This window comes from Hypomesus nipponensis, chromosome 19 (assembly GCF_054491055.1).
Source record: "Hypomesus nipponensis isolate SF chromosome 19, ASM5449105v1, whole genome shotgun sequence".
NCBI classification, from domain to species: Eukaryota; Metazoa; Chordata; class Actinopteri; order Osmeriformes; family Osmeridae; genus Hypomesus; species Hypomesus nipponensis.
In genome coordinates this window covers 13,688,565-13,711,120 of record NC_140379.1, presented here as the reverse complement: position 1 = coordinate 13,711,120, position 22,556 = coordinate 13,688,565, and the positions used below count along the sequence as shown (strand labels likewise).

The 22,556-nt window shown below is 47.5% G+C and overlaps 1 protein-coding gene across 2 annotated transcripts; it reads left to right on the top strand.

Moving 5' to 3' along the window:
- The first annotated feature begins 429 nt into the window (after nucleotides 1–429).
- dpy19l3 (dpy-19 like C-mannosyltransferase 3) lies at nucleotides 430–22,145 on the top strand. Of its 2 annotated transcripts, none has more exons than XM_084683105.1 (19): nucleotides 430–608; nucleotides 1,254–1,437; nucleotides 1,809–1,936; nucleotides 5,945–6,035; nucleotides 7,175–7,296; nucleotides 7,448–7,593; nucleotides 8,552–8,675; nucleotides 8,880–9,014; nucleotides 9,578–9,709; nucleotides 9,890–9,991; nucleotides 10,253–10,326; nucleotides 10,732–10,890; nucleotides 11,501–11,632; nucleotides 12,244–12,355; nucleotides 12,837–12,893; nucleotides 13,435–13,517; nucleotides 18,096–18,228; nucleotides 18,870–19,028; nucleotides 20,030–22,145. In XM_084683105.1, exons 2-19 carry the CDS (start codon nucleotides 1,329–1,331, stop codon nucleotides 20,255–20,257), a joined length of 2,226 nt encoding a protein of 741 aa, XP_084539231.1. In that variant the 5' UTR covers nucleotides 430–608; nucleotides 1,254–1,328; the 3' UTR covers nucleotides 20,258–22,145. The 2 variants fall into 2 exon arrangements, with proteins under 2 accessions (XP_084539231.1, XP_084539230.1); XM_084683104.1 differs by having other exon boundaries at nucleotides 430–621.
- The last annotated feature ends 411 nt before the right edge of the window (nucleotides 22,146–22,556 follow it).

Sequence of the window (22,556 nt, the reverse complement as noted above, 5' to 3'; positions counted from 1 at the left end):
AACAAAAAACAAACAACCAAATACCTGCTCACCAGGTCTATTATGAATGACTTAACCTCATGGTGCCAACAATGTCCAAAAAACAGAGAAGTGGACTCTTCGCTACAACAAATGCTTCCCTGAAAATGCAAATATCTATTATTTGGTGAATAGGCTTGGCTACAATGCGTCCATCAATGAGGTCAACCATAACTCTGCAAAACATGACGTTTCAATCTCTTGATCAATTAATTGATGCCGGTGGTGGTAACAATTTAAAGTAGCCTATAGGCTAGCCTTTATTGACATTCTGGTTAAACAGTAAGCTATGCGAGAGCCTACGTGGCACTTTGGTATTGTGAGGTTTATTCATCCTAGATGTAATCTTGTGAGTTGGTCATACGTTGCATTTATGGAATATCGACCATGTCGGCTTAATTGGTCGACTTGCTTTCATCCTTATTGCAACAAACGGTAGTAGGCTGAGGAGCGACAAGAAGACATTGTCTGTAGCCTTTTCTAGACTGATCGAGAAGCTGCGCATGTATCGAGTGGGAGGAAAGAGGAGAGAAGAGAGATTGAGAAGGGACCATTGGATATCCGATTACGGGTTGCAATCGTAGAGGAGGGTGAGGCTAAAACGTATGAACACGTGTAATCATATCCTTATTTGTTTATATCACTGATGACATTTCTATCGAACGAGTCTGAAACCGATGCGCAGAGGCTGTCAATTCGAAGCGACCGAGATTAGCGAGTGATGGGATCTGAGATTTCATGACATCCGAGCAGCGGCGTGAGTAGGAAAAGCCGCTGCAAAATAGGCCCGCGATAAACGAAATATACGACACAATGAATGAAAGGAGACAACCAAGCAGTTTGTGTGCGTTTTTCAGTGTGCGCAAAATGTGTGTGTGTGCTTGTTTGCTTTCGGCGAAACTCCAAAGGGTAGCGTACTAAAAGACGAACTCGAGAAACGACGGACCTTAGTAGACTTGAAGTGCAATGCATTTGTAGAGTAGGAGGCTTCTTACCGAAGGTTGTTACGTTTCCCCGCTGGGACAATGTTTCGTCGATCACCAATCATATATATTGATGTCAACGCCGTTTTAATGTTGCATAATATGTCAGTGTATACGAATAATGTATCCGACCATTCATAATAACAATATGACAATGATTTCCTTATTGCAGACGTCTGCCATTTATCTTACAATAGAGATACATGTATGTATTTAGTATTTTTTCTCTCTTTTCTCTCCCTCTCTCTCTAGCATAGAAGCCCCACTGGTAGGCTCTGTACGAGTAGAACAAACTGTAGGTAGGCTACCCTGCCTAATAGTCCCATCATGACTGCTCTGAGGCAGAGGAAGAGCAGCAAGGCCAAGGACCCAGGTTCAGAGGTCCAGAACCGCCGCTCCAGCTGTGCGGCTGATGCCTCAGACAGAGCCCTGCATGGTGAGTGTCAGGTTCTCTTGTGTGTGTCGTCTGTTTCTCCCCTATAGGAGCATTCCAGTGATACCTGGACTTCAGGTAGTCAGGTATTCAGTTCTCCCACTCACCATACTGAGTAAGCAAACTGGTCAGGTGTGAGGTCTATTTGGATTTCAGACATGCACTTCTATTCATATCAGTAGATACCACTAGAATCCCATAGGGATCAATATTGCTTCAGCTTTGTGACCTTATGATATACTTAATAATATGCCATAAGGTCAGTACTGTAATCACGAGTCCAGTGTTTGTTTACAGTTGATTACAGTCACAAACATGGTCCTTTAAGCCCACAATATGATGTGGTAGTATAATGATTGTTCACATCTCTGCAGGTGATTGGACGTGGTGGACAGTTATCTGGACTGCCATTGGCTGGACAGTGGGAGTATGTTTGGGCCTGCTGTGCTGCATGTACGTGGCGACGCTCCATGAGAACGACCTGTGGTTCTCCAACATCAAGGTGAGGTTCTCAGTCTGACGCTACCTCACTACGCTCTACAGGAGGGGGGATATTAGACAAGACTTTATATTAACTACCATGTAACTACATAGCACCATAGTGACAGCATTATAGTTACATAGGAACTGATGTATTGTTAAACTTGCAATGTCAAATGCTGGGCTTTTCATTGTTAAATATATGTCAATATGGATGTTGTGTTGGTACATAACCTTCAACTGGCCCTTCACAACATCCCATCACCCCTTCCCTCATTCTGTGGCATCTGATATAACCTATACCCTTACACCTAAGATCATTTATTTACATACATTACATAAAGTGTCTTAACCATAGGTATTGCCGTGTAGGTACCTGGTAGTTAATGTAATCTTAACATAAAGTGCTGCCCTTTATTGCTATAGAGGAGGGTATAATTATAATGGGGGGTAGGGGAAAATGTTTTTTTCTACTGCCTTTCTGTCGGAGGACCTGATTACAGCAGCTGGACAAGCAGAGGTGAACATGCTGCTCCCAGCTGGAATGCTCTCCCACGCTGGCGTGGGAACACCATTAATATCTGGTGTTTTATTTGAAATAAGAACAGTTATTATGATGGGTGAAGTTGCCATGTTCTATCACCCGCCTTGTGTCCAGGAAGTATATCCATCTGAAACAGTCTGATTGTTTTTCCACATGTCACATAATGAATTTTAAACCTCAAACCCCCAAAAAGCATGCCAAGTTCTTAGGCTAAAAAATATCTAGCGCTACAGCACACGGTGTAGAACACTCACCCATTCTCCCCAGAAAGAGCAACAGAAAACTTTACTCTGCCGCAGAATATCATGTCATGTTCAATCTCAGTCTGCGCTGACCGAACCAGGTCAGGCCTGGTCTGGTTTGGTATTAAACACAGATGATGGTGAGCTCTGCTCTGTTTTAAATCCACCTCCCAGGTGTTGCGTCTTCAGAGATCAGGAGTCCTTCAACAGGTTTCTTCCTCTCCCTCCCTCTCAGTGACCCAGCTTTTGTTCCTGCCAGCCCTCATTCTCTACACCAGGTGGATGTTCACCCACACAAGCACACAAACACGATGCAACCCCCCACGTAGGGAATCGGTGCGGAATAATTTGAGAGTATGTGTGTCACGAAGATTCAAGTGCACGGCTAATTGAGCTAACCTGCACAGGGGATTCTATTCTTAGCTCCACTCTGTTTACGTTGCTCAGCCTTTGTGTTCACCATCTCCCCCTCTCCCCCTCTCTCTCTCTCTCTCTCTCTCTCTCTCTCTCTCTCTCTCTCTGAACTCTCTCTCTCTCTCTTTCTCTCTCTCTCTCTCTCTCTCTCTCTCTCTTTCTCTCTCTCTGTGTCTTTCTCTCTCTGAGTGTGCAGTGAAGGTACACAGATGTTCTCATCCTCATTCATAATAAATACGGTTCACGTTACAGGCCTGGCACTCGTTGCCTACGTATTCTAACTGAGTATGCCTCTAACTCCAACACACTGTGTTGACATCATTGCACATCGTGTGCCGAGACGTTTCCCAGCTGTGTGTGTGTGTGTGTGTGTGAAGCCTGTTATTTCTATTTCAGCCTCTGTCTTCAAAGATCTCAGAGGCAGGAGTTATGTGGAAAACCAACTGCAGCCTATAGATATGTAGACTCGGGGATACCTGCTGCTTCAGACTGTGACTCATGCCCTGCCTTCACCACTATCTGGCCCTGGGTGCAATAGAAGGGGGGGGGGGGGTAGGAGGGGGCGACCAGTGGCCAAACTAAATGCACATCCTTGTGCAGTATGACCCAGAACCCCCCTCCCCCCCATTACTCAACAACAATGTGGTCTTTGCATAGCTCAAGGGGAGGGGCATTAGGAGAGGATTGTGTTGGGAAATGGAGCAAAACGTGGAGAAAATGCATGTTCTTTCACTCACATTTCCCTTTTATCACACACCCACACAATCACATATACACACTCCCACACTCTGTAACAGCGGCTGTTCTGCGTCAGGGCTGTGGTGTGTGTGTGGGGCTGTTGCGGCTAATCTGATGTGACTTCACAATGCAGCACGGTACACTGCAGACTTGTGTCCGCTGTGTTCAAGAGAGCCTGGGCTTGTTCAAAATACATTCGGACACTTTAACAATCCCATATGGCTCACCACGCTGCCCACATGTTCAGGTAGACATGATCCCCAGCGTCAGAGGAAGCCCCTCTCTGTGTGTCTCTCAGCTAGTCTCTCCAGGGGCCTTTCTCTCTCTCTCTCTCTCTCTCTCTCTCTCTCTCTCTCTCTCTCTCTCTCTCTCTCTCTCTCTCTCTCTCTCTCTCTCTCTCTCTCTCTCTCTCTCTCTCTCTCTCTCTCTCTCCCTCTCTCTCCCTCTCTCTCCCTCTCTCCAGGGGTATCTGTGTGTTCAGAGGGAGACAGCTGCATCCGGCCCTCCTAAACGCATCACGTGTGAAGTCATGTCCAGGACAGTTATAGTACCTAGAGGGGTTTATTTCTGCACTGTTCCGCTCCGCGCTCTGCTCCCCTTTTAGATATTTAAACCGTCTGACAAATGTTCTAAACCTTTTCCGAATTATGTTCCAAGTGTTGTGTTTTTTTTCCAGTCTTCCCCCCTTCCCCTCCCTTCTCCTTTTTTTCTCTAGGCTTTCTCCCTTTTCTCTCGCTCTCTCTGTTTTAATAGTCAAGCCTAGAGGTCATCGGTGGCTGAGTGACTCTCTCTCTCTCTCTTTCCTCCTCTCCAGTAGCCTCAGTGCAAGTTTGAAACACAAACCTGCCTGGTCTTTCTGACTAGCAACTCTTTCATTTTGATGGTGATGTTAACCAACAGGGATTGCTCTGCTTGTTTAGTTCAGTTAAGTTAAGTAGTCAAGGGTCGGATTGGCCGAGCTACACTGGAACAAAGGAATCTGAGAACAGAGTGAGAGGGGCTCATTTACTTGTGACACGGATTGTTGTCCACTGGATGAGGAGAATACTGGTCACATGGACAGTGACCTAACCTGAGTCCTCTCACCCAGACTGGAGTCTGTCAGCCCAGGGACCGCTACGGAGGCTTTTGACTGACCCTCTCAGTCCCTGTCATGGAGATCCGGAAGAGGGGGAACTGGAACAAGCTGGAGAGCTACTGGGGGATCTCCCAGGACAACGTGTCCCCTGAAGGCTTCTCTGCGGGGGCAGGGGTGGCTGGGGAGGCAGGGGGAGACCCCCGGGACTACCTCCGGCCCACAGGCCTGAGCATTCCTCCTGTGTGGCCATGGCGACGGGTGACTGTCATGGCAGTGGGTCTGGTATTGGCTGTTGTTATTGGTCTGTCTCACGCCTGGTGTGTTAACTCCATTCACGAGAACCTGCTGTGGTTTTCCCACCTGACGGTAAGCCCTGACCCCTATACCCTGACCTGGGCCGAGTCATTCAGAATGGTAACTTTGCAACAGTGACAGTTTACATATTGTTGGTGCGAGTTGGTAGATGCTACAGCTAATGTTGGAATTTGAACTGATGTGGCATTGTGTCAGGAGGATATCTACTTTGGTACACACTGTGTGTAGTGTCTAATACTGGCTTCACAGTGTGTGTGTGTGGTGCCTCTATGATGTGTGTGTGTGTGTGTGTGTGTGGTTTTAATGTTTGTGTGGTTTCTCTAGTTCTTGGTACACAGTGAGTGTGTGGGTTTTTACGTCTAAGTTTATGACAACAAGACCGGTTTGTGCTGTAAGCTCTCTTAATTTACCCCTCTCCACCTCACAGTACAGCTCAGTAATGTGGCAAGGCTCAGAGTAAGTCCCCAGAGAAGTGATCTTGTCTGTTTCCCATGATCCTCCACCAAGCATGCTGTCTGTGCCTGGGTTTTTATGGTGGTTCATGACTCACACAGAATGAACTGCTGTCTCTCTGGGAGATAAAAACTGCTGTCAAACTCTGGTATTCACCACATTCTCATATGGAGAAAGTGTTGCTTTTTACGTGATTATTTTCAAATATTTTTGTGATTTTTATATTTCCCTCCATTTCTATTTCAGGAAGTGGAGCGTGAAATCTCCTTTAGGACAGAATGTGGTCTGTACTACTCCTACTACAAACAGATGTTGCAGGCGCCGACCTTTCAGCAAGGTAAGGCCTATTAGTCCCCACACACTCGTGTGCACACACACTTGCATGTCAGATCTACCTCTCAGTAACTGCTTGAACCCCCAGAACTCCACAGAGAATCATAACCTTATAAGGTACCAGTGCTTCATTAGAGCATCCGAGCCTGAACATTTTCCTAGCAGAGAAAAACCAACAATCCTCATGCATTTGGGATAATATTATTGTAGATCATGCAACTTTTAATGAAAACATTCAAAGTTCCAGATTATCCGTAGATCTGTGTCTGCCTCTGTCTCATTTTCCTCCTCCTCTGTCTCCTCTTCTTCCTCCTCCTCTGTCTCCTCTACTTCTTCCTCCTCTGTCTCCTCTACTTCCTCCTCCTCTGTCTCCTCTTCTTCCTCCTCCTCTGTCTCCTCTTCTTCCTCCTCCGCTCTCCTCTGGCCCGAGGTAATCTCAGTGGAAACGGGCGAGAGACGGGATGACTGGCCCGCTCCGTAACCATGGGAACAATGCTAGTTAAAAAGAGAAAGGGATGAGAGAAGGGAAAACAAGTCAGCCGGCGCAACAGTGCCTTGTGTCACAGCCCACTGAATCCTTTAGCAGGCCCTGTTCCTTTGTAGTTGAGTATGGAAAAGAGCTCCGGGTCAGCAAGCCAGGCGAAGGTCTCTGATGGGCTAACTACTGGCCTGACGTGCTTCTATCTGTGGTCCTGCTTCACATCCTGGTTGCTTTAGCAGAGCTACTGTGAAGACAAACAGCTCATTAGAATCAGAGCCATTACTCTCTTGCCAGGCAGCCATTAGAAGTGAGAATATGTGTTACCTTGATTTACCTTAATTTACCTTCTGTTAATGTAATTGTATTCTATGACTGGATGAGTCTATTAAGATTTTTTGAACCCATGCCCATTGCTCACTAGAGGCCAATTAGAAGTGAGGAATGTGCTATACTGTATACCAGCTCAGCTAAAGATGGATATATCTTTCAGAAGGTTGCTGATGCCAACATTATGACTTTATAATAAGGTAAAAGTATTTTTAAAGCTGGAGTGTGTGAAGCCACCTCTACGATCAATTAGCTACTGTGCTTTTCTGGTGTTAAAGTGTCACCATGCAACCTCCAGCAGTTCACCGGGCTGCTTCCTGCTGTGTTCCCTCTAGGTGTGTGGGAGCTGGTGAATGACAACTTGACTGAGTCAAGGAGGACCATTAACCTGCTGCAGCGCATGAACATCTACCAAGAGGTGGTGCTTAGTGCTCTCTACAGACTGCTGCCCATTCAGGTAACACACCACACATATGCACACACACACACACACACACACATATTCACTCATACACACATTCACTGACTCATGACTGCATGTCTTACAAGGGTACAATGGTATACTTTAGGTCAGATTATTTGACTGTGTGTGTGTGTGTTTATTACAGGGGTTCCTGGAGCCAGTGTATTTCTACATATACACCGTGTTCTCCCTGCAGGCTGTGTATGTGATAGCCCTTTACCTCACCAGCTGGCTGCTTAGTGGATGCTGGCTGTCTGGAGCTCTCACTGCGGTCTGGTACATCCTCAATAGGTACAAGCACACACACACACACACACACAAGCTGCAAATCCATTGCAGGAACTTTCTAATAACTACAAACTTTCAAAAAGCAGGAACCAACCAGTTCCTGCTCTGGGGGTAGTACTTCCCTAAATAAAGGAACTTTGGGGGTGAGGCTTGCAGCGCTGAATATTTTTGATTACTCACTTCAGCATACAGGTGTTTCAACAGGTATCTCAACAGATATATTTCAGTTCCATAAAAATTGACAACAGAAAACATATGATAAATGGATTGTCGAGGAAGTCCAGGTCCTTATTAAACATTTATCTGGAGGACAAAAACCAGCGACAATTGGAATCAGTGAACCACAATAATGTAGTGCATTCTAAAGTCTGTGACATGTTAAGCTAGCTGAAAAATGTTTCATACCCCAAAATAGTGCTGGTAGAAGCTAAAAAAAATAAAAGCAAGATCATAAGAAAATGAAGGACCACAATATCAGAAAACTATCTGGTCAGCGGACAAGCTAGTGGTTTGATGTACAGTTCAAACATCAGTGAACTCATTTGCCAAAGTTTCTGGGTGAAGTTTCTACAGTGGAAATAGGCTGGCAATGAGCTAAAAGAACCTTCTAGTTCCTTGAAAAGTGGTTCTGGAGAGTACAAGTTCTGGGGTCTTGCGGTGAAAACGTGGCTGCACATAGACACACAGAAAACCTAAACACACTCTGAAAATAATGAGGAGTTAAACACTGTAGCTTGAGTTATTGGTAAAGCAGTTGTTTCCCAACATAAGTTATGTTCCCTGACACAGTGCGGTAATAATCTCCTACTGAGCGTATCATACACACACACACACACACACACATACACACACACTCACACACACCTAAACATGATTTTAAACATATAATTAAATATGGTTTGGATGTCATGTTGTTGGGTCCAGTACAGTAGGTTATGTGTGTGTGTTCCCATGTGCCCAGGATCGACACCACGCGTGTAGAGTTCACCATCTCCCTGAGGGAGAACTGGTCCATGCCCTTCTTCGCTCTGCAGGTGGCAGCTATCACATGCTTCCTCAGACCTCAGCTCAGGCCCATACAGCAGGTAAACACACACACATACACACACAAACACACACACACACACACACACACACACAAACACTTTCTCACTCATACATAAACATACAGACACACACTTTCCCACACACAATCATACACACACACACGTTCTCACACACACTCCCACACACACACACTCTTACGGTGGCATATCGTTCTGAAGCCACGTGTGTGTGTGTTCTATCAGAAGGTCGTGGTGTGGCTGATGTTTGTGGCCACGCTGTGTTTCTGCCTGACGTGGCAGTTTAACCAGTTCATCCTGCTGGTCCAGGCCTTGGTCCTGTATACTCTGGACTGTCTGGACCTCCTCTCACCACCACAGGTACCTTTACATGGACACATGTTATGTATTTAGCTCAAGCTTTCATCTAAAATGACTGCTAGTGCATTTAGAGAGTGTAGGAGGAGATAAGATAAACACCTGCTTCTTACTCGTTAGAAAGTTAACTAAACTGCTTTGTGAAATGAAGGTTTCTAAGGAAACACATTAGTGTCCTTTGTGTATTTTGATGATGTTGCTTAATCTTGTGAAATACAAATACAAACTGTTCCTTGGCACTGAAGTCTGTGAAGCTTTTAGAACTATGGACTTCTGGTCCTGGTTTGGCCAATGCACTTACCAAGTGCATTTGTATATCACTTTTGTATATCATTTTGCACTACAATTTTTTTCTCTTTTCCTACCCTTTTTCTCAATTCTCCAGTATTTAATGTATTTATTCTTTAAATTGAACGGACATTGAGCACAAAGAATTTCATTACTGAAAAATGCTTTTTATTAGTAAATGATAATAAACTTGAACTTGAACTTGAACTTTGGCTAACGTGTTCATCTTAATAATGCAAATAGCTGTGTGGTACTGAGCTGTCCACCCCCCTGTCCAGGTGACGTGTGTGTACCTGGTCCAGCTGACCAGTCTGCTGTGTGTATGGCTTCTTCAGTTCTTTAACTCCATGATCCTGGGCTCTCTGGCCCTCAGCTTCATCACCTCCGCCCTCTTCGTCAGACACTTCCAGGTTAGAAGACCCAACTGACAAACACAATACTTTACCTGAAGGGAAAGATACCCACACCTTTCACCTGGAATGCAAGCTGTGATGCTTCTATGACGATGTGTGTGTTGATGGTGTGTTCTTTTGATGTGTGTGTGTGTGTGTGTGTGTGTTGATGGCTGGCACGTGTGTGTTGTTCTCCAGAGAGGTCTAAAGTCTGGAGGGCTGCTGGCCAGGCTTGGGAAGCTGCTTCTGCATTCATGTCTGGTCCTCTCTCTCACCCTTTCCATCAACTACCTAGCCAAGGTAAGACCTGAGAAACACCCGATAGCTTCAACCCCCACCCCTCTCCCCCAAGTCACGTTCTCCCTTCCTCCTCATCGACCCCCTGAACCCCTGAGTGAACAAGTAATTCATGACAGAGGGGCATATGGAGAGCAGCAGCCATGACGTGTGACAAACATGGCTTCCTGCCGCCTCATTGGTATTCCGTGGTGATTCAGTACGCTCGGGTCTATCTCTGCGCTGACCTCCCGTCTGCTGTGTTGTGTCTTCTCGCTTCCACAGCAAGCTCTGCAGCTGAGATCAGACGAACACATCTTTAAATTCATCAAGTCGAAGGTTGGCCTGGGACCCACCAGGTACTCACTATCCTGCGCAGTCCTGCCCAGCTCTTCCACCTGCCGTCTATTATTCACTACCTGACAATGTTCTCCCACTTACTGCTTAGACAGGCTAAATAATGAATGCCTCGGTAATAGAACCCCTTGCATTGATCACTGTGTGTGTGTGTGTGTGTGTGAGTGGGGGCGTGTGTGGGAGGGTATGTGTGTGGTCCGCTCAGGGGGGAGATACTTACCGCAGTGTGTCAGGGTACATAACTCATGTAGGGAAACAACTGCTGTATCAATAATTAAAGCTACAGTGTCTAACTCATTACTCCCTCTTTATCTCTCTCTGTCTATATATCTCTCCCTTTTCTCTTTCCCTCTCTCCATCTCTATTCCTCCCTCTCTTTGGTCCTCCCTCTCTCCCCCCTCTGTCAGAGATTTCGATGCCAGCCTCTACCTGTGTGAGGAGGCCTTTGGCCTGCTGCCGTTTGACACGTTTGAGCGTCTGGCGGGCACCCTGCTGGTGTACCCCTACCTGTGTACCCTGGTGGTCCTGCTGCCCATGCTGGCCCTGGTGGCACTGAGACACCTCAGGTAGGACTCTCTCTCTCTCTCTCTCTCTCTCTCTCTCTCTCTCTCTCTCGCTCTCACTCTCTCTCTCTCTCGCTCTCTCGCTCTCACTCTCTGCCTTTCTCTCCCTATCTTGCCTTCTGTCTTTTTTCTCACTCTCTCTGTATATATTTACCGTATATATATATTTGTGTGTGTGTCTGTGTGTGACATTGCTGTGTGACATTATATATATATATATATATATATATATATACTATATATATATATATATATATATATATATATATATATATATATATATATATATATATATATATATATATATATAACCTTGTCTCTGTACGTGTGTGTGTGTGGTGTGTGATTGTCACTGTATGCTTGTGTCAGCAGCTCTCCTTCTGTCCCATTATCCTGTCCTTCCCACTCTAGACAGTACTGTCACGCACACACACACACACACACACACACACACACACACACACACACGGCTGTACCAGCTAACCTTTTAGACCAAACAGAGAAGGAACAGAGGGACGTCACCCTCAGTATAATCAGACCAGACTAATGTCTCCCACCAGCCTGGTCCTCCATGTTTAATGCATCAGTGTTCTCCTTCTCCTTTGTCTGTTAGTGGGCAGGAGACTGGGGGGGGCGAGGACCTCAAGGGGGGAGCAGAGGACACCGTCGTCTCTATGAGACCAGACGTCGCCTACAATATCGTACACAGCCTCTTCTACGGACTGCTGGCCTTCAGCACCATGAGGTGAGCTATGCTAAGTTACGCTAGCCAGAGCTATGCTACAGTGAACAATGCAAGGCCATGCAACCCAATGCTGTGCCAGTTTTAGCACTTATGACATTATCAGTACTAAACTATGCTACCTTTGGCTATGCTACAGTACATTAAGCTATTTAACTATGTCTTTCTCCAGTAAGGTACTCCATGGTGTGCTGCATCAGGGGAGGCTGTAGTTCTCGTGCTACGCAACACTGCATGCTAACCCATGCTATCTTCCCACAGCCTTAGAAATGTGCTGAATAATCAGCCCACACTTATTTCTTTATCTCTATCATTCGTTTATCTTTTTTTTCTTCTCTCTAATCTAACCATCTCTTCTTGTCTTTCCTCTGTGTGCCTTCCTCCTTTCTATTACCCATTCACTTAACGGCTCCGTTCTTATCGCCTTCATTTTTCTTGTTTCGACACATTGTGCGCTTCTCTGTGTTTGTTCTATCAACCAGTGGTATAATGAGGACCCTGCTGTTGTTGTTCCAGTCTCCAAATTCAAAGTTCATTTGAGTTTTTTGAAGAGGTCTGTGGCATTCTGGGAAGGCTGATGATACCAGGATATGGATGTGGTGTTTGCTCTCCAGGATGAAGTACCTGTGGACGGGCCACGCGTGTGTCCTGGCTGCCTATGGTGTGTGTGGGAAGGAGCTCTGGCTTGTGGTCTTGAATGTGCTCCACTGGAACTCCAAAACAAAGGTACACACCCCCCCATCGGCCCTCAGGGATGACACTCACTGACCCATGAAGCAGTGTTGTAGTCTAGTCAGAGGTCGTGGGGTGGGTATACTGTCAATTCACGAACCCCTTTCTTCCCGTGACAACAAATTACGAGTCGTTTTAAAGTGGCAAATGCTTGTGTGTCACGTATACTACATCACTGCCTTGAAGTAGAACGGTCCTTCTCACAGTGGTATAAATCCCTGGGATTTAGAACGGACCTCAGACCTCGTCAAATGAATTTAAAGCCGTTATCCCGCCACCACTAGGTGGCACTATGGTATCAATAAAACTACAGGACAGTATTACCTCTGCAGACTGTGGCTTCATGATGATCCACCTGCTCATTTTCTCTTCTCATTTCTGCCTCCTTGTTTGTGTTTTCTATCTCTTGCTCTCGCTCTCTCTTTCCCTTTCTCTGTCTTTTTCTCTACCCCGTTCTCCCTTTCCCACTTTGCAGTTAAGGCTGATCAGATACACAGTTCCCATAGTAATTCTGGGCTTCCTATATTACAAGGTGAGACAATCACATTGTTATTTCATCACAATTTGCATCATATTCCATCGAAGGCAATTTTCAGGAACTATAATTGCAATCCCCATATAGGGAAAACAATCATGTGTAAAATCAGGTTGAAAGTGTTTGTCTTTATGTTGACCAGAGAAAGGCTTTTCCAGTTCTCCTTTCAGCCTTGGCCTGCAGAACAAATGACAAGTCATTTGAATGGGCTTTTTTTTGTTGCATTTTATGAAATAGTGAATATTTGGAATTTGGGATTGTTCTGCATGAATCTAGTATAACTTTTCTTTGTGCAAAAACATTTCGCTCACAAAACTGATTATAGTTGAGTTTTTCTATCATATTCTAATAGAAATTTGGTTTTGTAAGGTTAGAGAAAATTAGATCATAAATATTTTCATTCATCTCAGAAGAGAAATGTATTTGTTAACAAATATCATAACAAAGAGAAAAACAAACAGTATGGGACGAATAAAACATATTCCAGTTGGTTGTTTAGTTGGTATTGTTTTTGATCGTTGTCGTTATGATCCTCCAGTTCTGGAGTAAGCTGATGAAGGAAGTGTCGGAGCTAAGGGAGTTCTATGACCCAGACACTGTGGAACTCATGACCTGGATCAGGTAACACACACACACCCGCACACACCAACCCAGTATCATGCCTTTTTGTGGTGTGGTGGGCTAGGTGGTGGGGTGGGGGTGTAGGGGTGGTGGTAGGGGTGGTGGTAGTGGTGGGGGTAGGGGTGGTGGTGGTGGGGTGGTGGTAGGGGTGATGGTGGTAGGTGTGGTGGGGTGGTGGTGGTGGGGGGGTGGTGGTAGGGGTGGTGGTGGTAGGGTGGTGGTAGGGTGGTGGTAGGGGTGGTGGTGGTGGTATGGGTGGTGGTAGGGGTGGTAGGGGTGGTGGTGGTGGTGGGGTGGTGGTGGTAGGGGTGGTGGTGGTAGGGGTGGTGGTGGGGTGGTGGTGGGGTGGTGGTGGTGGGGTGGTGGTGGTGGTGTAGGGGTGGTGGTAGGGGTGGTGGGGTGGGGGTGTAGGGGTGGTGGTAGGGGTGGTGGTAGTGGTGGGGGTAGGGGTGGTGGTGGTGGGGTGGTGGTAGGGGTGATGGTGGTAGGTGTGGTGGGGTGGTGGTGGTGGGGTGGTGGTGGTGGGGGGGTGGTGGTAGGGGTGGTGGTGGTAGGGGTGGTGGTGGTGGTGGTGGTATGGGTGGTGGTAGGGGTGGTAGAGGTGGTGGTGGTGGTGGGGTGGTGGTGGTGGTGGTGGGGTGGTGGTGGTAGGGGTGGTGGTGGTAGGGGTGGTGGTAGGGGTGGTAGGGGTGGTAGGGGTGGTGGTGGTGGTGGGGGTGGTGGTGGTGGTGGTAGAGGTGGTGGGTGGGGTGGTGGTAGGGGTGGTGGGGTGGTTGTAGGGGTGGTGGTAGGGGTGGTGGTGGGGTGGTGGTAGGGGTGGTGGTGGGGTGGTGGTAGGGGTGGTGGGGTGGTTGTAGGGGTGGTGGTAGGGGTGGTGGTTGGGGTGGTGGTGGGGTGGTGGTAGGGGTGGTGGTGGGGGTGGTGGTGGTGGGGTGGTGGTAGGGGTGGTGGTGGGGTGGTGGTGGGGTGGTGGTAGGGGTGGTGGTGGGGTGGTGGTAGGGGTGGTGGTGGGGTGGTGGTGGGGTGGTGGTGGGGTGGTGGTAGGGGTGGTGGTGGGGTGGTGGTGGGGTGGTGGTGGGGTGGCATGGCCCCCTCAAACAGACACAGACTTGGGAGTGACAGGCCAGGCTCACTGAAGCTCTCCCTGTGAAATGACACAGGTTCCCTTCCCTCCAGAAGCAAATCCAATTTGCAAGGCGGATTATCCGAGTGTGGAGTTACCTTCGCTAGTAGGGGCTGCCTGACGCATTAAGCCGCTTGGCGTGTGCTAATTACATTTTAAGATGAAAGAGTTAAGCAGGGATCAGGTTACATGAGAATCCTGCTCAGCACAGACACCACTGTTTCATATGTAGATCATCCCAGATAAAAACAACTACAGAAGAATGGAGAAAAAAGAGAGGGAAACATATTTTTTTTGAAAGTCTCATTTGAGGTATTTGCATAAGGTAGTCATGGCTTTTTATATTATGGTTTATTATGGTAATCTGTGTGGAATGTTGGGAACGTAACGGTGTGGGCGTAGCTGAATACAGAGACATGAATCAGAAGAGATTGGATCTGTCCAGAAGAACACAGAAGCCTGAACAAAATGTACAGCTCTGGAGTAGAGTTGTGAAGTAGTGTCTGGCTCAGAGCTAGGATGAGAAGAGTGCACTTCCAAAAAAACAAAACAAGTACTTGTCGTGTGTGCGACGCTGGTTGTTGTTGCTACGCACGGGAGGGGATCTTTTTTTGTCCGTTTTTTTGGAGAGTTCAATTTAGTCTCCATACTGAAAAGGACCTGAATAAGTTCCCTCTTTTCCATCCCACGTCCATGCTGCTAAGAAGCTCAGTGCGCTCCACACACACACACACACACACACAGTGGTGGACAGGAAAGGCCGGGAGAAGTTGCGTCTCACCTCCTCTCTGCTCCTCTCCTCTATTCTCCTCTCCTTTCTCCTCCACCATGTGTGCTGTGCTGGTGTTGTGACGGTGGCTGTGTGGACTGTCACTCCCAGCAGTGTCTAGCAGAGCCTTCACTGAGGACAGGCCTTATCATTTTCAACACCGCCTGCCATGCAATTAATTTCCCCTCCTTTGTTCAGCTCTTAACACCACGCCGGCATCCTTTGATTTCCGGCGAGGCTGTGCCACTTTTCTAACACTGCCTTGTTTTATGAATAATGAGAACAAATGAAGCTTTTGTTTTCGCTCGCAGCCTTCCAGAGCCTTCCGACGAGCTGGAGTTTATGCTCAGCAGGCAGACAACAAAAAAAGTAACTCTTTTCTCCCTGCCTCTCCTGCGTTTCTTTCTTTTCTTTCCTTGTGAACGTTGTCAACACTCCAGTCCTCCACTAACACGTCCCTGATAATTGACTCCCTGTCTGCGTTCTTGTTTTGTCCTCTAAGTGTTGTCCAAATGAGATGGGTTTCTGCGCTTTCTGCATGTTCAGGAGGAGTCTGGAGCAGTGAGGTCTCTCGTCACCCTCTCCAGCCCCAGATGAACCTCGTCCATTTCCATGCTTGTTAGCTGCAGAAAAGCCCCGGAGCAAACGGCGCTCACTTTTAGATCTCATTATGATGACATTTAAACAACGTTTCCTCTCCCGACTAATCAATCAACCAATCAATCATCGCTCCCATCCCACTCGGTCTCCGAAATGATTGCATGTTTATTTTGTCTGTTTGTGCACGTCTGTGGGCATGTGCCACCGTTTGTGTGTGTCTGTGCGTGTGTGTGTGTTTGTGTTGTTAACTGGTTGGAGCCAGGCAGACAAGGAAGAGAAAAAGTCAACTGTGTGTAGAGTCTGTGAGGAAGGAGTTGACAAGTCTGTATCCATCAAACACTACTACAGCTACTTCCTCTCTACTACACGCACACACACACACACACACACAGTCTCACACCTTTATCACTGGTGTGGATCTCCACACGTCTCACTGTTTGACAGTCTCCTTCGCACCAGTAGCATAGCTAAGCAGCACACCACAGGCACAAGGACCACACACCAATTTCACGCCCAGTCACCGTGCCGTGTCCTCCCCCTCCCAACTATTAATGGCATTAATCAATTTTTATAATGTCACTGGAGGTACAGGCTAGCACTCACTCTTGCATTTGCATAGCAGCATATAAATCAGATATTAAATGTAAATGAGCCCAGGTCACAGGGATCCCTCTGGAGGCTGCAGTAATTAAACAGGAAACACCCACAGAGAGGAGAGGAAATGACCCGGAAGAACGGGTCAGAGGTCAAAACCATCAGCCGCTGCTCACCCGCCACAGGGGTCCTGGCGATTAGCCACCAGCAGCTAATGTCCTGAGCATAGGCGTCCTGCAGAGTGCCTGTCCCCAAGGAAGCCCCAGGCTCCGGGAAACATCCCGGCTTTTAGCGGCGTGCCGAGACGAGGGTTTGGATGTGGAATCAACAGGAGGTCGGCTTCTGAGTGGGGTAATGAGGCTGATGAGCCGGGCGGCGGTGGCTTCGCTCTCTGCTGCAGGATGATTAGCTCCCTGTTCCCCTGGCTAGCAGATATACTGTACCACGGCTCCTCAGGGAAGGAACATGCAAATACACTGGGGAGAGAAATCATTTCATTTCCCTGATTGTGTGTGCGTGTGTGTGTGCGTGCATGTACATGTCTGAACATGATGTCTGCGCTGGTGATTGTGTGCGCTCACAAGCGGTTCAGAGTGTTCAAATGGGTGTTGTGTGGATAAGTGTGCCGTTCGGGGACGGTGCTCTTAGAGCGGGGAGGTGTGTGTTGATTGAGAGCTCAAGGATGGTCATCTGACCTGTTGTGGGGACCGGCCTGACAGGAAACAACTCTGGGTTACTTTTCCTGACATGAATCCCCTCTCACCATGGGTTAAGGGTGTGTGTATTTGTCTGTGTGCATGTTAGCACGTGTGTCTTTGACTGTAGAGTCAGCACACTTGTGGCTTTTCCGAATTAGGTGTAAAAGCAAGCAATGCAGGCCAAGCAATCCTCTATATTTTGCTGCAGATCCTTCCACCGCTCATACAAACCTACTTTTCAAGGGTTCACCCGTTCATGGTTCCTGCTCTCCGCACCTCCACACCAGTACCTCAAGAACTTGAGAGAAGCATTGTATATTCTCTTTTGGGCTCCAAAGGCTTGCGGACCTTGGGCTCTGCACACACTGTCCGTCCTTGAAGCAAAGAAACCTTTCAAACGCTGTGCAAAGTTTGAGAGAGCATGCGTAGGCGTTGGTGAAACAGGCCGTGTTCTGCCGCTTTACAAAGTAATAGAATACTGGAGTGAAGAGCTGATCTAAGGTACAGCTTGTGGTGCCTGGATAATGAGGGCAGGAGGAGAGGGGGCCGACACACTGGGTTGATCGTCTTCATTTAGTTGAGAACACAGCCAAGGCTGCACGGAGAGAGCCTCAACACAAAGCCCCATACATCCAATAGAGTTACTGGCTCTCTTTGTAGAAACCCACTTCCTGTCAATAGCACAGTGCAAAGCTCAGAGCACGCACAATGCAGACAGGGCTCGCTGAAGTGTGTGTGCGTTGGTGATATGTACATATATGGAGACCTGAGCGGGTCGTGTGTTCCCTCCGCAGTTCCAGGACCTCTCCCAAGGCAGTGTTCGCTGGGAGCATGCAGCTGTTGGCTGGGATTAAACTCTGCACAGGCCGAGGCCTCACCAACCACCCCCACTACGAGGACCAGGCCCTGAGGGAGAGGACCAGACAGGTAACACCAAGCCAGGACTGTGCCAGTCTGCTGAACTGAAGGCCAGGGTAACAGTAGTCACCACGGGGCGCAGCGGAGCAGAGCTGAGTGTGAGAAGTGAACAGGCTGTCGACAGGGGACATTACTGGACGAGCCACAGAGATATTAGGATGGATACTGGGTCAGAATATGCATACATGAATATGCAGACTGACTCGAGTAGACCTGTGTGTGCGTGTGCGTGTCATTGTCAGAGCGCGAGTGTGTGTGCCTGTGTGTGTGTGTGTCGAGGAAGAGAAGATGACAGAGGCAGCTGAAGGCTAGCGGGGCGTTTGTTTTTGTCTCTCCGCGGGTGGCCCCCCCCAGCATGCAGCAGCTCCTGGGTGGGGCTGACTAATGATGCCTGGCTGTTGAGGGGCACCGCAGCCCTGCTCACAGCCTGGGGAGAAGGGGTGTGGGGGGCTTGCTTCGGAGGAAAACAGTGCTCCACTTCAATACCCTGCTATGAGGCTGGGAGAGGCCCTGCTATGAGGCTGAATGAGTTAAGGGTGGCTTCTGTATCTGCTCTGTCAGTCAGTTCAGGGAATACCAGTTTAATAGGATCAAATGCCAGAGCATATCCAGGTGTAACCCATGTGTGTGTGTGTGTGTGTGTGTTTCAGGTGTACCAGGTATATGCTCGCCAGCCTCCAGATGAGGTGTACCGCTTGCTGCGCGAAGCGGGGACAGACTTCCTGGTTCTAGAAGACAGCATCTGCTATGAGAGGAGGCACCGGCGTGGCTGCAGACTCCGTGACCTCCTGGACTTGGCCAATGGGCATGTAGGTGATCACTCCTAACTGCCAATAGGCTTGGATGTAATGTAGAGAGAGGGGGGAAGGAGAGAGTGAGTGAGTGAGTGAGTGAGTGAGTGAGTGAGTGAGAGAGAGAGAGAGAGAGAGAGAGAGAGAGACAGAGAGAGAGAGAGAGGGCTTTAGAGACCTTACAAGGACCTTATATGTACTGTCTTCCATAGCCTATGGACATGTCTGTGATCTCAGGTTGTCCAATCTAACCTTCTGTGTGGTTTTCTGTGGTAGTCCTGAGCATGAGGAACCTGTAGCTGTTGGCTTTATTCAACACTGGCTGGATGGCTGTGGACCAACGTGTTTATGTTGTTGTGCCTAGGCCTCTGTTTGTGTGCACATGCATGTATTTGTGGTTGTAAAAGGTTAGGTTGCTGAAATGATGCTAGGAGAATAAATTGGACAGCCACAATGTCAGCAAAAGGAATGCACAATATTTGTGTGTGAGATAATATATATATATATATATATATATATATATATATATATATATATATATATTTGTGTGTGTAAGTGTACGTGTGCTGGGCGGTAGATCTGTTTATGTATGGGTGGGGACGTGGGTTTCATTTAGATGAGGTCTTCTTGTGCCTGTAAAGACATGCTGGCTGTCATCCTCTGTCACTCACGCATACCTCAGCCTGATTGGTCTGAGTGTTCTGTCGGTGAAAGAACGAATCCTTTTCATCTCCCTGTCACCTTGTCCCTCTTTCTCGCTCCCTCGTTCCCTCCCTCTCTTACTCTCTCTGTCCCTCTCCTTCCTCTTCTTCTTTCCTAACAGTACAAAATAGTGAGTCACTGGGTATTTAGCCTGGCAGTCTCTGTCTCTCACCCACTCAAACACACATCCAGACAAGCACAACAAGTCTTCCTGGTTGGCCGTGGTGGAGGTCCCATGCGGGGTGTGACACCTGGCTCCCCCCCAGGCCCCTGGGAGCCTGCGTGACGTGTCTTCCTCTGGTGTCTGCTCCTTCCAGGTCATGGATGGTCCGGGGGACAACGCCCCTGACCTGGTGCCTTCCCCCCACCCCCGCTTCTGCGAGGCCATCAAGACGGAGACGGCGGCGTACGTCTCCCTCTTCACGCGCGCCTTCCACAACAAGACCTTCCACGTGTACCGCCTGAAGAAGAAGAAGAAGAGGAAGGGGGCGGCGGCAGCGAACAGCAGCCCCGCGGAGGCGCCCCGGCCCGCCATGGAGGGCTGAGGCTCCTCCAGTGGCTGGGTTGCCGGTTCGATTTCCACAGGGCTTACAAGGACAACATAGAGAGCCACTGACGAAACCAAGGGTCACCCCTGCCCCCCCACAGACTCCCACAAGCGCAAGCTCCCCACACTGAAGCATGGCCCCTTAACACGGCTGTGGTCTCAGTTCCACGTGGACAACAGGGTGATCGTCTCTCATGGATTTTGAGCTGTCATCCGACCTCTTTTATTGTTGATGATGTTAAATTATTGATTTGGTGCCATCTGCAAGGCTGCTACCCCGACTGCTATGCCCCCTGTGAATCGCCAATACAGCCCTGCACACACACACACACGCACACACACACACAGCCTGGAGCCCGTGCCCTGGTCTGTGGCGGTATTGTTGTCAGAGCAGTCGGGGCAGGCTGACAAGGCTCTGATTGGAGCAGAGCAGAGCAGGGTTGAAGAACAGCTCATGCATATGAATCCTCAGCTTACTGTCAGCCTGGGGGGTGGAGGGGGGCAACCCCTCCAGTCTTTACTAAACAGACCTATCGTGAGGACTCAAGGACTCACAACCGCAACACACGCACAACCACACACATACACACACACACGCATATATTAATATATATATATATATATATATATATATATATATATATATACACGTATACACTGTTTATATGCGTAGCTTTCAACCAGACAGAAACAGGGAGTAGAGGAGAAAACAGATGAGAAGAAAGTAGGCATCTGAGAGAGGGTGATTGAAAGACAAGAGCATTGCGGGTAATTACGGGGCAAGCCACTGTTTGTGTGTGTGTATGTTTCTATGCATGTGTGTGTGTCTGTGTGTGTGTGACTGTGGATGTGAAGATATTGTGTGTGTGTGGTGTGTGTGTGTGTGTCATCACCTGTCTGTCTGAGTGTGTCTCAGTCTCAGACCTCCGCTGAAGAAACACTACCGCACTTGTTAATGAGGACCCTGTCTTTTAACACAGACACACACACATACATTTTACAATAGCACAGACTGTCATTTTCACAAGTCACAGACAGAAGCCGTACTGCTTTTAGATGTTGTCACGTGTTTGAAGGTTGAGTGTCACTGGCTCATTGTTATGCATGCCAGTAATGTCACTGAATATCATTGCTTGTTCATTCATTTGGTTTTAAATTGGATGTTTAATTTAGTAGGTGCCCTGTTACCTTCTTAGACACAGAGCTAATGCTGCTGGGTTTGCTTAATAAGACTTTATTAATGGAATGTTTTTGGAACAGACATTGTTCAGTTTCATTCCATTAATTCAATTTTGACAGGTCAGATATTTGAACCACTCTCAGTATTTTAACGAAGGTGAGATAATAGACACTGTGTAGGAGATGATTTGACTGTGTCCTATAGCTGCTCCACACCAGAAGATGACATTGACCCCTGCCGAGTGTGTGAATTGGATTATCCGGGTGAACCCTCTGATAGGCTGCAGGAGAGTGTCAGCAAAGCCTTGTGGAACAGAAAGTAGACTCATTCCTAATTCTGTCACAGGATACTCACCTGTCCTGGTGTTCTTCTGGTCCATGCAGGTCTGCAGTAGTTCATAATCCAGACTGTTAAATGTATGGACTGGACTAGGCAGGGTCATGTTTATGTATTCATTACTACACTATAAAAAAGGGATGTTATTTTTCTTGTATTGCTTATGTAGATGTAATGTAAATTCAAGATTTGATTTGAAGTACTAGAGTGCCTTGAAGTCCTTGTTTGGATCTTGTAGTTTATGTTCTTCTGCCTGCTTTTCCATGTCGTTCTGCGTCTTGTTTCGGGTGAGATGTGAGGGGTTTAAACCAAACCGTTCCTCGTTATTAATGTATTGTGCTATTTCATTAAACCTTGATAGGAACTCTCACAGTGTGTGGTGTTTCTTAACGTCTTAATGTTGGACTGTACTTGCGTTACAAACTCAGTATACAAACATGTCACATATTGTACGTGAAAAGAAAAAATCTGTGTTTGTTCCAAGTCAAAACAATGCTTCCAGGAGAGCTATCGCCAAGTCAGTTCTATTTTCAGGTGTGGAAGTGTCACAGCCAAACCCTTTCCGCACTGAGAACTTAACTGTGATACTTCCGAGAAATCTCATATATTGGGATGGTAAGTGGTAAACCAGTTCTTTGAAATGTCTGTAATTCTATGTCTATGCATGCAGACGAACAGGACAGACTGTTCTACCTGTCATATTTCATACATTACTTTATGAAACCTGATTCTTTTTTCTTTAGGTGAATAAGCCCACTCGCTTGTGCTCTAATGTAGGATG

Coding starts and splice junctions, on each gene's coding strand:
- dpy19l3 (XM_084683105.1), top strand. CDS start 1,329: ATGACTGCTCTGAGGCAGAGGAAGAGCAGCAAGGCCAAGGACCCAGGT. Junction 8,676..8,879: donor AGCTCAGGCCCATACAGCAG/GTAAACACACAC, acceptor GTGTTCTATCAG/AAGGTCGTGGTGTGGCTGAT. Junction 10,891..11,500: donor GTGGCACTGAGACACCTCAG/GTAGGACTCTCT, acceptor TTTGTCTGTTAG/TGGGCAGGAGACTGGGGGGG.